The sequence below is a fragment of the Rhineura floridana genome, chromosome 1, assembly GCF_030035675.1.
Source record: "Rhineura floridana isolate rRhiFlo1 chromosome 1, rRhiFlo1.hap2, whole genome shotgun sequence".
Classification (NCBI taxonomy): Eukaryota; Metazoa; Chordata; class Lepidosauria; order Squamata; family Rhineuridae; genus Rhineura; species Rhineura floridana.
In genome coordinates this window covers 25,945,527-25,959,967 of record NC_084480.1, presented here as the reverse complement: position 1 = coordinate 25,959,967, position 14,441 = coordinate 25,945,527, and the positions used below count along the sequence as shown (strand labels likewise).

Genomic DNA, 14,441 nt, shown 5'->3' with positions numbered 1-14,441 from the left:
AATTCTTATTTTTTTAATTGGATCTTATATATTCTGAGAAACAGCAGTTTCTCCACATACACCTTACATATCTTCATTTAATTTGCATTGTATGCCTAGCCCTTTTCCACTGCCACATTTTTCTCTTTAGGAAGGAGGAACTGTTGAGAGATCACTTTGTTCCCAGGCTCATGTGAGATCAGGAGGAGGCTTCAGATTCAGAAACTCTCTCCTTCACCTCTCTGCTGTTCTTCTCAGCTTGGGAGAGCTTGTGTTTATTGGAACACAGGAGCTCCCTGTTCTTTCATTATCTTTTTCTTCTGGTTGGGAGAGCAGAGGGAGGGTCAGGAGAGGGAAGTCATAAGCTCAGTCTTCTTCCAATCCATTCTCACTCAAAGTAGAATCTAAGGACTGAAGTCAAAACAGTTTTGAAGTCACATTTTACATTGCAGCTACTGTCCATGCTTCTTTTTGACAAGAATGTTTTTATTGTTTTATCAGTTTAGGAACTCGATGTTTGAATCTTTTGGGATTCCAGCAGTTCATGGGAGACAATGAGATGACCTCAGACTTAATAGATGAAGGAAAAGAGTTAATCCGAAGAGGTAAAACATGTATTTTTGCTTTTTAATAAATTCTAACTAGAATACAAAAAACTAGAACCTTACATTTTAGCCTCTCATTAATTTTTTCCTAAGAATCGCCTTCCCGGAGGATACCAAAAGTGGTCACCTGGGGGCCTCTGGAGAGTTCCTAAAAAGGGTGTGATGGACAAAAGCATCCCATTGGTGTCCAGAAGTATCTGCCTCTGAACACAAAGGACAGCTCCTTTTTATAATTAAAATTGTCACTAATAGAGGTTTCCCTTTATTTATTTATTTGTTTGTTTGTTTATTAATTATTGCATTTTCATATCCCACCTTTCCTCCAAAGAGCACAAGGTGGCATACTTGGTTCTCCCCCTCTCCATTTTATCCTCACAACAACCCTGTGAGGTAGTTTAAGCTGGGAGGCAGTGACTGGCCAAAGAACATCCAGTGAGCTTCATTGACTGGGGTTTTGAACCCTGGTCCCTCCCAGGTCCTAGTCCAACACTCTAACCAATACACAACACTAATTCATCTAGTCTAAAGCAAACAAACCCAGCCCACCTATGTCTTGCAAGCAGGGAGGATCCAACCCCTTGTGGAAATCTTGGTCTGGTTGGCTATTGAAAGGAATTAGTGATATGGAAGAATCTGGAATATTTTATTGCTGTTGGTGTGATTATATTTTATATGGTTTTCACTGAAAGCTGTAAGCCATATCAACTTAGAAGTAAGCCCTATTGAATGCAATGGAGTTTACTCGCAGGTAAGTGGGATTAGGATTGCAGCTTAATATGGCAGCTAATACATTTATTAAGTTTTTAAAAAATCCCACCTCTGCCTTTTCCGATGAATGAGAAGTCAGAGAATGTGAAGGCAACAGCAGGGGAGGCCAGCATTTGTGTTACTCCAAGAGCAGGTGCTGCACAGCTCCTGCAGCAGAGGGTGGCTCGGTGCAGGCTGAACTTCCCCCAAATGAAGAATACGTGCATAAAACAACAACACAGCTCCCATCACTCTCATGACTCCAGTGTTTATTTTAATGGGTTTCATAAACAGTGCATGGTCTTGTACTCCAGTAAGATTGAGTTCAATCTATCCAGGGACAAATGATACGGGTTGGTGCTGTGATGCAGTCAGAGCAGATATAAATTATATATATTGGACAGGCCTTAAGATAAAGAAGTTCTGGACATCATTTCTTGCCCACATAGAGGAAATTACTTGTTATAATCTTCCTTTAGATTTTCTAATTGTACTCTTTGGTTACGTAAGATCAGTAATTCCCATGGAAGACTGGGAAATAATTCTAATGGCTGTTAGAATTTCTCACAATTGGAAGAAAAGAGATATAACAACCATTTTTGGTGGCTACTGAAAATTTGGGATATTTTATGCATGATTAAATTAGCTATTTTTGTTAGGGACAGGAGACAGGCTGATGATAAATTTACTGAAAAATGAGTATTTTTGTTATGTAATGGAACGCAAAGGTACAGGACCATTCACAGCTATCTGAAATGGTTGGTGTAGGTATATCCTTGTGTTTTTCTTTTTTCCCGTTTGCCTGATTCTGTCTATTTTATTGTATTTTTAAAAAACCCTATGAGTAGACATTGTTTGAAATTATGTAGGTTTATATCAATATTTATATGCACATATACATACATGCACACAAAGTGCACGTTAAGATTACTTTTTTATTCCACTGTAAATTTAAATGAAAGTACTTTTCTCTCTAGAAAAAAGAAAACGGCAAAGACAGGAAGATGGTGAAAATAGGAGAAGGGTAAGTAGACAGCTCAATTTTTTCCAGTCACTAAAATATGGTATCAAAATTTAAATCTCCATTGCTGTTTTGGAGGGTGTGGGTATTTCGGTAATATACAGTCCAATTCTATGCAAAGATAAACTTAAGAACGTAAGAAGAGTCATGTTGGATCAGGCCAAAGGCCTATCTAGACCAGCATCCTGTTCTCCCAGTGGCCAGCCAGATGCCTCTGGGAAGCACGTAAGCAGAACCTGAGTGCAATAGCATTCTCCCTACTTGTGATTTCAAGCACTGCCACCTGCACTGGAGGTAGAACATAGCCATCACAGCTATTAGCCATTGATAGCCTTCTCCTCCAGGGCATGCCTAGCTTTTGATTATATTATTTAGGCTGGGGGGCAGAGCCCCCTGCTTGCTTTGCTCACCGACCCCCCCAACCCTAAAACACAGGCACACCATGCACCCCCAAGAACACATGGACGCACACCATGCACCCCCAAGAACACATGGACGCACACCATGCACCCCCAAGAACACATGGACACACACCCTAGGCACCCCCAAGGACACACAGACATACACAAGGACTTTCTCTGACACACACACACATGTTCTCTCTCTCTCTCTCTCTCTCTCTCTCTCTCTCTCTCTCTCTCTCTCCCTCTCCCACACACACACAGCACCCTGCCCCCTGGCATCCCCACTCCTTGCCTTGAATATTGGGCTGCTGCTGGCACTACCCTGCTATCTGAAGCCTTGCCATACGCTGTGCTGTGTGGCCTCCTCTGTTGCAGACAGCAAGGCCACTGCCTCTTCTACTGCTGTCACAGCACTGCTGCCACTGTGGCCTGCAGGGCCACCTCCTCCAGTGCCGCTACCATGACCTTCGCAGCCACTGTGGCCTGTGGGCCACTACCACCTCCAGCGCCACTATTATAGCCTGCATGGCCTTCTCCGGTGCTGCCATTGTGGCCTGCATGGCCTCCTCCATTGTAGCTGCCACTGTGGCCTGCACAACCTCCTCCATTGTCACCGTTGCTACACCCTCCACAGCCTTCTCTGTCGCTGCCACCAGGTAGCCTGCCTGCTCACCCAGTGGTCTTTGCAGCCTCACCCCAGAAGTCACATTGCATGATGTCATGACACTGTGAGGGCTTACGTTTTTATTATATAGGAAGATAAGCACAAGATTATTACCGCACATACAGACTTACATTCTATATAGAATATTAGTTATTCACTGTATCTGTGTTTTACAAATTAGGTGATGCCAATTTTCATCAGGTGAAGGTGTGTCCCATAGAGTTTAGCCACAATTGTATTTAAGGGAACAGTAAAGATTTTAAAACTTGTAAGAGGCAGGTCTGCCCTCTGATACGCTAGCCACTTTTCCCTGGCATTATTCTACTAAACTCTGGTAAGGGATCCGGAGATCTATGATGTTCACCACAGTTTACATGGAAGATTTCAGAATAGCAGAGAGAATGATTTAATACTGTTATGATAAGAATAATACACAAATGATCTGCTATTACAGATATTGGAGGATGTTTTAATACATACACAATGTGTGCAGACTTTTTTGTTTTTGACCAGGAGTGGAAAGAACGATATGGAAACAACCGTGAAGATTCTTCTAGAAACAGAAATGTTCAAGCAGACCAAAAAGAGTCTAGCTTCACAGAGACCAATACAAATAGATGTAAGAACTTATCTTGTTTGCCATGGCTTTTATTTAACAGAAGTAGTATTGGTATTATAATGCTGCTCTTTATTTCAGATTTCAGTACTTTCAAACATTGCAATGAATTGGTGTGCTAGCTTTTTTCTCTCTTGTTATGTTCATGCACTGGAGGGAGAGCATTTACCCCTCTCTCCTGCCAGGTCACCTCTTCCTTCTCTTAAGGTAGGAGCTGTTTGCTAGTCCAGGACCTCATTATATATTTGAGGGATCACAGCTAATTTTTGTATTTTGGTTTCAGTCTTTCAATCAGTTATGCATGGGGTAGTCCGACTCCCAGTGTTTTTGATGGGACTTAATTATGAACAACTTGGGGATCAGTTTGAAAATAATTAACTAAACTTATAAACCTACAGCCAGTTGATATGCTGCACTTATTTTGAAAACATGCATTCTTATTTGCAGAAAAATGGAAGCAAAGCTTTTGTTAACCCCTCAAAGCCATGTGCTCTGAGCTTTGGAAACCATGATGGCCTCTTGACAGTATAACAACTTGCAAGTGTTTTGTTTTACTGCTTTTTCAGTTGGATCCTTAACATTTATTGCCATTGTTTTCAAAGTTACCTGCACAACCTTGTGGGATAGACTTAAAACAAAAACAAAAGCTGGGTGTATCAGGATTTTTTTAAAAATTACTTGCATTCCATGTGCAAGCAGAGAATTCCCCAGTCTTTGAAAGGGACTTTTGGGAAGGTCCCTTTGCTCTAACAGGTGCAAGCTTGTGCTATTTTGGACATAGGACAAAAATGAAGATATGTACAAGAGCATTGTTTGTAACTTTGGGAAAGACTAAAGCAACTCAAAGTCTTGAACTCATTAACTTTTTTAGGCGCAATAGTGTGTATAAAGAATTGATGTGGTGTAATACTTTCATACGTTAACAAATGTCTTATTTTTCCTCTAAAAGTCTCAATTGTGTCATTGTTTTCTATTTCCAAAGCAGAATCAAACTATTTTTTCCCTGCAAGTAAGATCTATATTGAAAAATGTAGGGTTTGGGTCACTCCTGCTCATGAAGCTTTCCTGCAAAATCCTTGTGACATTTTTCTTGGATGTTCCTCTTACACATATCTTCATGAAGAAAAATACGCCATGTTTGAATCTGACTCAAATGGAAAGAGGGTAGCCAATGTGCCTGTATGAAGTTGCAAATTTCCAGTTACTTAAGTTAACTGTGTAGCTGCCAAAATATCATTTTTTGGATTCCAGTACAAGCACTGGCTTAAATTAACTCCAGCTAGAGTTCAGCATACATTTTTAACTTAAGCACTAGTAATAAGTATTATTGTTCATGATCTAATATTGAAATAAAGTCTCTTGTGCCATTTATTTATGTATTTATTTTATGTATTTATATAGTTTAAAATAGTTTAAAATATTTTTTCTTGCAACAGTAGCTTCTAAGTACACCAGATCAAACGGGAGGAATGAGAGAGATAGAGTAGAACTTCTCCAGGATGCAGAACCTCTGGACTTTAATGCTGACTCAATTAGAGAAGATCCTCTGGACTCTGATTCAAGAAGGTGCGGAATATTTCTGGTTGAAAACATTTTGGTGAGGGGGGGGAAGAGACAAAAGTAATAAAAAATAAATTAAAAAGTGAGCACGTAACTATAAACTTCTTTCTCTTTACCCCAGTCATCACTGGTGATATCACTTGCCTGTTGTCTAAGGAAAATGTTCTCTATTTCTGTTGTGAGTCCATAAGGAAAACCTCATGCAACCAATGATCTGTTTAAGCCCTCTTAGCTATAATGTGTTATGTTGCATAGATGACTAATCCATGTAATTGTGAAGCAAGTTCCATGAGTTCAGTAGGGGTTTTTTGACTTGCATTTCATGAATAGCAATTCCACTACTGCATGACAAAACACTTTTGAAAGGAGTTTCTGTTATGGCATTGGGATTAGCTCTTCAAAGAAGAAATAGCCAAAAGTTCCATTAGGCTGGCACAAGCCGCTTGTGTAAGCCTAGTAACTGGATCCTCAACCGTCTTGAATAATCTTGACCCAAACTAGATGTAATGCCAAGAAATCCATGACTGAATCTCCCACAGATCATCTGCTGGGTGGCAACTCAGATTGGGGCCTTAGCAGGGGGAGATGGAAGTTTAAACCATTTTCCTAATATAGTTCCCCACCCCCTTTAAGCTATCATTTTCTTTCAGAATGAAATATGCAAGTACTAATATGGGCTCAGGTTTGGCGTTAGCTGCCTAAAGCTATATGGCTGGGAGAAGGGGAGATTCATGAGGAGAGTAATATTTTAACCTTTTATTCACTTATTGAAAATAACTTCTAGACTGCTTTTCATTTTCCTAAAGTGGATTGTATCAGTAAAATAATACAATTGCAGTAAAGCTTGTAATTACAATAAAACATCACCATCACAATACACGAGTCAGTTTAAAAACTGGCATCAACGGTCAGGAAATGCTTGGGCAAAGAGGCATGTTTTTAATGAGCCACAGACAAAACCACTATTGGTGCCTGTCATGTTGCAGAGAGAAGTTCATTCCATAAAGTGGGTGACACCGCCTATCTCCATGTTACTGCAAGTTTCCCAGGTTGCATTATGGTCAGCAGAACTTCCAAAGATTGATATGCTCTAACAGGTTTATATGGCGGGAGCCATTCTTTCAAGCAACTTGGTCTCAAGTTGTTTAGGTACTTACAGTGCTTTGCAAAAGTAATCGGATCCCTGACCAGTGCTCTCATATTACTGAATTACAAATGGTACATTGTAATTTCGTTCAGTATGATATTTTATTTTGAAACACTGAAACTCAAAATCAATTATTGTAAGATGACATTGGTTTTATGTTTGTAAGAAATGTTTGTAAGAAACATAAAAAACTATGTTGCTTGCATAAATATTTAACCCACGCACATTAATATTTGACAGAGCTGCCTTTCGCTGCAATAACAGCTTTAAGTCTTTTGGGGTAGGTATGTAGCAGCTTTGCAAACTGTGTCGGAGGGATTTTGGCCCATTCTTTTTGGCAGATTTGCTCCAGGTCATTCAGGTTAGTTGGACGTCACTTGTGGACCGCAATTTTCAAAGAATGCCATAGATTCTCAATGGGATTGAGATCAGGACTTTGACTGGGCCACTGTAGGACATTCACCTTTTTGTTCTTGAGCCACTCCAATGTTGCTTTGGCCTTGTGCTTGGAATCACTATCCTGCTGAAAAGTGAATTTCCTCCCAAGGCTCAGGTTTTTAGTGGATTGAAGTAGGTTCTCTTGCAATATTTCCCTGTATTTTGCTCCATCCATTCTTCCTTCAATTTTAACAAGATGCCCAGTCCCTGCTGATGAGAAGCATCCCCACAGCGTGATGCTGCCACCACCAGACTTCACTGTAGGGATGGTGTGTCTTGAGGCATGGGCAGTGTTAGGCTGGTGCTACACATAGCGCCTTGAGTTTTGGCCAAAAAGCTCTTATCTTGGTCTCATCTAACCACAAAACCTTTTCCTACATTGCAGCTGGGGCACTCTCATGCTTTCTGGCAAACTCCAGACATTCTTTCAGATGGTACTTTTTGAGTAACAGCTTCTTTCTTGCCACCCTCCCATACAGGTCAGTGTTATGCAGAGCTCTTGATATGGTTGACTGGTGCACCATTACTCTACTCCCAGCCACTGAACTCTGTCACTCCTTCAAAATGATTGTCGGTCTCTCTGTGGCTTCTCTCACAAGTCTCCTCCTTGTTCGAGCCCTGAGTTTTGAGGGATGGCCTTTTCTTGGCAGTGCCTGGGTGGTGTGATGCAGCTTCCACTTGCAAATTATTGATCCAGTTGTGCTAACTGGGATATCCAAACACTTGGATATTATTTTGTACCCTTTTCCTAATCTATGCATTTGTGTTGCATTCTCTCTCACTTCCGCAGCATGCTCCTTGGTCTTCATTTTCCTTCAGATCCACAGCCTGACCAATGATCCTTCAATAGTGGGGGTTTTGTCCTGACAATGTGACAGTAACTTTAATGGTTCACAGGTGGAGGCCAATGGTAAGATAACTGTGTCCTCAATAGGGCAGTTTCTTTCATCTGTGTAAAGTGGGAGCTTCCACAGCACAGGGGCTCAATACTTATGCAAGCAACGTGTTTCAGTTTTTTATGTTTCTTGCAAACATTTCCCAACATAAAAGCAATGTCATCTTACAATAATTGATTTTGAGTTTCAGTGTTTCAAAATAAAATATCATACAGAACGAAATTACAATGTACCATTTGTAATTCAATAATATGAGAGCATTGGTCAGGGGTCTGATTGCTTTTGCAAGGCACTGTATATGTTAATAACAACATCTTAAGTCTGGCTCTTCAGCACAGGTGTTATATGTGCACATCAAGATATTAGCTGCTGCTGTTCTACACCAGTTGCAGCTTCTAAACCAATCTTGTGGGCTCCCTGTATCCAGGAGCAGGTGTAGCTGGCAAACCAGTCGAAGCTGGTAATAGGTTCTTCTTGCTGCAGGGTTATTTGAGAAGCCAGTGATTAATGGTGGATCCAGGAATACACATAGACTGTATTTGTTCCTTTAGAGGGAGTGTAACCGCATCCAGAAGGGGCATCTGTCTTTTCTCAGGATTCTGTTTCAGCTTATTAGTTTTCTTGGCATGTGTCCATCCTTTCTTCCCTACCCTAATGCTTCCCTCTCAGAAATTATAAACTATATAAGGCTTAAGTAAGTGAATCGAGTCCCTTGAATCTTCACTGTTTTGTTTTTTAACTGACAACTTCAACATTGCATGGCTTATCTGCCCTCAGCCATAGACTCTTGCCATCCGCCTGACTTCTGGTTCCTTTAGACTCCTCTTCCACCACCATCCCTAGGGCAGTTGTAAACCCCAGGGCAGAAGTGAGCTCTGCCTATGGAATAGATCCAGGAGATTAGCAGAGTTGTGTTTGAGTGGCAGCATTTTTCTCTTTCCTACACCTCCAAAGAAAAGGTGGCAGCAAAAACTGGGCCCGGCCTTTGACACTCCTTATCCAGACGTTGAGATGAGTAGCTCTAGTATCTCTTATCTCTGTGCCCTGAACATTGCAAACATCCTGGAACCTCACATGACTTTTGTTTTTTAAATTCTTTTAATCTGCAACTTAGATACTTGTGTGCCTGGTGAGTCCCCTTGATATGTATAAATCACTACTATTTTTGGATGCCTCTGTGGGAGGTGGAGTCTTTAACCCTTTCTTCTTGTGCCATTTTCCCAGGCCGTCGCTCTCCCCCACCTTGCCCTCTCTTGCACCAGATTGTCTGTTTGCCCAGTGGGATGGGAGAGTTCTCTGGGTCAGGAACCCAGCACAGGAAGAAAACAAACAAAGCCCCAATGCTGATATCCTAGTCCGAATTGGGGGAGGCCCTAGCTTCACTGATCCTTAGCTGTACTTAGTTGTACTCTGTGAGAGGGCAAAACTGACAAGCACCTAACCTATATTATAATACTCCCACAGAAGAGGTTCCCCTGTGTTTTTGTGCCATTCTACCTTGAATTTTGATAAAAAAATATATATTTGAAGCAAGCCTATGTGATTTACACACTGCACTGAAAGATAATGATGGGGTTATAAAGATAATTATGGCTTATGATTTATAGTTTGCAGTTCTTTATTATATAATGTTTATCAAGATTTCGAGTAACTTACAAAAAGGACTTACAATAACATACTACACACACACACTTCCCACACACTAATTACCATAGAAGGATAATTTAGATATATCCACCCAAACTGGGGTTTTTTTTAGATCACTGTGAAAGGATTTCTGAGTGCTGGGGGGGGGGAGCACTGAAGATTGTTGCTCCTACCGTAGCGTCAGTCTTTCTGATAAAGCAATTTTCCTTACTCCATTGACCCATTCCCAGATCATGAAACCTGAATGGGACTTCCAATGTTGCAATGCTTCCATTTGGGCTGTTTGCAGCTTTGATTTCAGATAACTAGGGCTGCGTACAGACAGCGGTTTAGTACACATCCAGTGTGCTCCATGCTCTGTGCTTTTTTTTTAGTGTTGTATGCAGGATGTCAGCTCTGATCCAGACGCATCTGATTTCTTTCTATGAGTTAATGTGTTTTTTTTCACAAATGAGTTTTAATGCAAAAATTGATTTTAAAACTGAATAAATGTACACTTCAGCCCATGTGTGTAGACATGAAAGTGCCTGCGAAGAATACCTTTCTTGTGTGGGTGGTTTCCCACCACAGTAACATCACAGTGAGTGTATACCACAACTGAGCATCCTACTTCATTTCTGTCCCTCAGGACCATCACTTAGTTTCCAATTGTTCCTTCACCTGCACCTTAGCTTCTCTTTACCAATGGACTACTAGTGGGGCTGGGCACAACACACTTAAAAACAAATAATCTGCTGATTTGTGACAGTCTGGTAAATCCGAAAACTTGTATTACAATTTAAAAAATGGCTACAGGCACAAGTAAAACAAGACCTATGTACGTACTCATAATGGGGTATGGAAACACTAAGTGGGGGAAGGGAGTGGAGAATACCAAAGCTCAGTACCTGCAAAATATGCCCCATGATAATGGAACCAATTCCCTAGGGAGGTGGTGGGCGCTCCAACACTGAAGGCATTCAAGAGACAGCTGGACAGCCACCTGCTGTCAGGTATGCTTTAAGCTGGATTCCTGCATTGATCAGGGGCTTGGACTCGATGGCCTTATAGGCCCCTTCCAACTCTACTATTCTATGATTCTGTGACCTGTGTGTATGGATAGCAGCAATAAAGCTACTGTTTTAACTATCAGTGTAGTACGTACAGGGGTATAGCTGTGCAGGGTCTTGGGAGGTCTTAGACCCTTTCCTCTTTTGGGAGCAGGGTCCCAATGTTTCCAGCATCCTACAAGCCAATCAGCATGAAAGGGAAGTGTGTTAGCCACTGAGAAGAGTCTTCTAACATGCTTCCTTGTCCTTTCCTGTGGATTGTAGCCAATCCGAGTAAAGGGAGGTGAGTCAAACTCTGAGAAGACTCTTCTCAGTAGCTAACACTCTCCTATTTCATGCTTATTGGTTCCTAGGCATTATCAAGGATCTCATTCTCAACCCCACAGGGGGGAAAAACAAGGAGGGGCATGGCTGTGAGTAACATGAAGAGACCCTGAACTTTTGAATTTGCCACTACGCTGCTGAGTACGTAGGTGTGGACAACTGTGAACCAATGTGTACAGGAGTGCTGTGGGGAAAAAACAAGCCCCGTGTGATTTAAACGATTAGTGTATACAAAGCCTATTTGCTGATTATATTGCATGGTATGTTTTTGCACTACAAGAAATACAGTAATCCAGATGTGTTACACAGATATCTTAAAATATGCCTGTCTTGTCATATTATGTATTTGTTGTATTTGTTCCCCCCTGTTCAGCCAAAAAGGCTCCCAGAGTGGCTTACATACAATCAATTACAGGCTTACAATCTAAAAAACACAACACACAAGGGGAAAGGGACAACGGGGGGAAGTACACCCAGACACCAGTTCTTAAAGCGTAGTTCTTATAATGGCCAGCTGTCATAGAAACAGTTTGGGGGTAGTGGGTTCCTGATGGAGCTGGTCATCTAGCAGAGCTGATGGAACAAGCCCTGCCTCTGATCTCTCTCTCCCACTGAGGCAGCCTGATGGAATGGCTGCTGCCACGTGACAATTGAAATGTGTGTAAACCACCTTACTGGGATGAAGTTCTTATGTTCTAACTTGCATTTAGGTTGTGCCTGTGGATTCTTTATTATCCTATAAGGCAAAATGAGGGAATATATGTTTGGAGACAATAATCTACTCTTCTTTTCAGGTTTTATATGTCAAAATTGTTTAATGCAGGTTCTTCATATTGCTTCTTTATATACCCTACAGGTACCAGCCTGGTGGAAGATACTTGTCAATGTCGCGAAGCAGAATATTTGATGATGTCTAAACCAACAGAACTTGCATCCATTGCTGTGGTGAATGCTCTTTCGGTAATGCATTCTGCAACCAACACAACCTCACTTTACAAAAACAAACTGGAATGTGGGAAATAAGGAACTTTTCCTTCCCTTTAAAAATGCACTTTGTGTAACTAATCACCCAGTATATGCTGAGCTTGAGCATTAGTTTCTGAGACTGGGACCACCTCAGCTGTGCCTTGCCCATCTTTTCCCTCCATTCCTTGAATGCCCGCCCCATCACTGCTGACGTCATATGGGAATTGTGATCTGTAGTCAGATAGCAATATGGCATCAGAGAGACTGACACAGAAGGGAGGAGTAAGAAGGGATTGCAAGAGTGGAAATGGGACCCTGACCTGGAAAACCTTGTGGTATATTTTTTAAAAAAGAATCCTCCCAGCTAGAATTCGCTTGTGTGCTGGCAGCCATTGATACATAAAGGTATATGATTTTGTCTTTTACAATTGAATCAGGGAAATAATTCTTAGTCTGTTAAAGGTCAATGTACAGTAGATGCAGTTTTAAATAAATAAAAGTAGAGCTCAAATAGAGTCACCGTTCATACATGTTGCGAGGTTATTTGGGTTTTCTCCCCCTCATTTTTTTCCCCATCTGGAAAGCTCTTGGCTGTTAAAGATACTGTAATGCAGTAGGGTCATGCTAAGTGCAGCTTACTGATAGCTTGATGACAGTTTATGGCCTACCTTCTATTCAAACCTTGGGCATGATTTAAAAAGCCACTCAGGTCATAGGCTACCAACAACTAGTCATCATCTCAAGTTCTTGATAAATTGGAGAGATTTAAGGACAGATCTGTACAAAATATCATCTGGAATGCCTGCACATCAACCATTAGAATCAGATAATTTCTATCAGCCTTATATGTATTTGAATGGCATTAGCATGCATGATAGAAAAAACCCAGTAAAATCTTAAATATTCACTAGTGCTGACTTAAACTCATAGATCCTAGCACGTCTTAGTGAACAGAGAAAATCCACCACAGAGACTTTATATACAAATAGCTGCAGCTGAAATACTTTCAGTTAAACCACGTTTAGTAGCTCTGCACGTGCAAAGTTTTAATTTTTACCACAGACATGTTCATCGCTTCAGAAACAATGTACTGTTCAAATAGTTCTTGGAGGTTGTAAAACTGGACCTTCCTTTTGAAGAAATGTACTTGTAAGTAGAGCACGATTCCTTAATAGTAAATAGCACAGGAGACATTCCAATTCTCCAGTGGGCACCAGGACACCCCCAAGTGAGTATTGTGTTCCTTGCTAGTGCTTGAGGCAGGAAAGAGTTAACACTCCAAAACGACCGATAATGCGGCCCCTCCCACAGAGTGCTAGTTCGTTTTCCTGCCTCGCTTGAGCAGTACTGATTTTCGCCTTACTCTTCAGTCTGGCCGAGTTATATCTTTATCTTCTTTTCTATTTATGTTATTTATTAACAGTCAATGTTCACTTAGCTCTTCTCTCAGTGTTGTATATAAGTGCTAGTCCTAACATTAATTAGTACAATGTTTTCTCTTCAAAATGAATTTCTCTGTGATTTTTCTGATTAATGCATTCCCTTAGTGATTTTTTCCCTCACTTAATGGTTTCCCGGGTAGATTTTCCTCACTAATGAATTTCTCTGTGATTTTCCCTCTATACATTCCGTTAATATTTCCCTCATTTAATGAATTTCCGGGGTGGTTTCCCTCAGTAATAACTTTCTTTGTGGTTTTTTCTGTTCATGATATTTCCCTCTCTTAATGAATTCCGGGGTGATTTTCCTTCGTTTAATGATTGGTACAGTAGTTTTATTGCCATTATAAATTGGTCCTTCCTGCTAGCAGTGAAATGCCTAAGGAGCAAAAAAAGTGTCTTTTCAAGGCTTTCTAAACAAACTGTTGCAGCGCTTGGTGCGGTAGCACCTACAGCTTGCCTGCATAATTCAGCAGTTAAAAAGACAAGCCGCTGCAGCGCTCTCGAAGGCGGTCGCCTTTTAAGCAAACAGCCTCACAGGCACCGCGCGGCCCAATCACTCTTGTGGTAGCACAGAGAATGGCCGTTAATCAACATGCACCTGTTTCCCCTGTAAGCGCTGAGGTATCAGAGCACTCAGGGTGGAAAACTTTAAATGCATTTAACGATACTGCATTCCCTGTAGCTGGTGCGGTAGCACTGCAATCAGGACGTAAAAGTATGGAAGCAGTTAAAGGTGCAGAACAGCCTGTCAGCACTGCGGTGGCAGAGCAATCAGGACGCAAGCATATGTCTAAAACAAAACATACCGTTAGCCATACAGCTGAGCAATCAGGAAGGGTTGTTGCTGAGGGAGCCACGGAATATAAGAAAAATGCTTCCTTACAAAGCAGAAGGGCGCTGTATCTAGGACAGCAATCACAGCAGTTGAGTACAGTT

At 41.2% G+C, this 14,441-nt stretch overlaps 1 protein-coding gene across 5 annotated transcripts in view; it reads left to right on the top strand.

The window, feature by feature from the left end:
- LMBRD2 (LMBR1 domain containing 2) overlaps positions 1–12,589 on the top strand; it is a 35,667-nt gene extending 23,078 nt beyond the window's left edge. For 4 of the 5 annotated variants that reach the window (XM_061616281.1, XM_061616291.1, XM_061616300.1 and 1 more), the window contains 5 exons: positions 481–584; positions 2,309–2,355; positions 3,934–4,039; positions 5,473–5,602; positions 11,954–12,589. In XM_061616281.1, coding sequence (XP_061472265.1) covers positions 481–584; positions 2,309–2,355; positions 3,934–4,039; positions 5,473–5,602; positions 11,954–12,014 — 448 coding nt within the window. In that variant the 3' untranslated portion in view covers positions 12,015–12,589. Of the gene's footprint in view, positions 1–480; positions 585–2,308; positions 2,356–3,913; positions 4,040–5,472; positions 5,603–11,953 lie in introns of those variants that run through there. The other variant, XM_061616309.1, reaches the window with a different exon arrangement.
- The last annotated feature ends 1,852 nt before the right edge of the window (positions 12,590–14,441 follow it).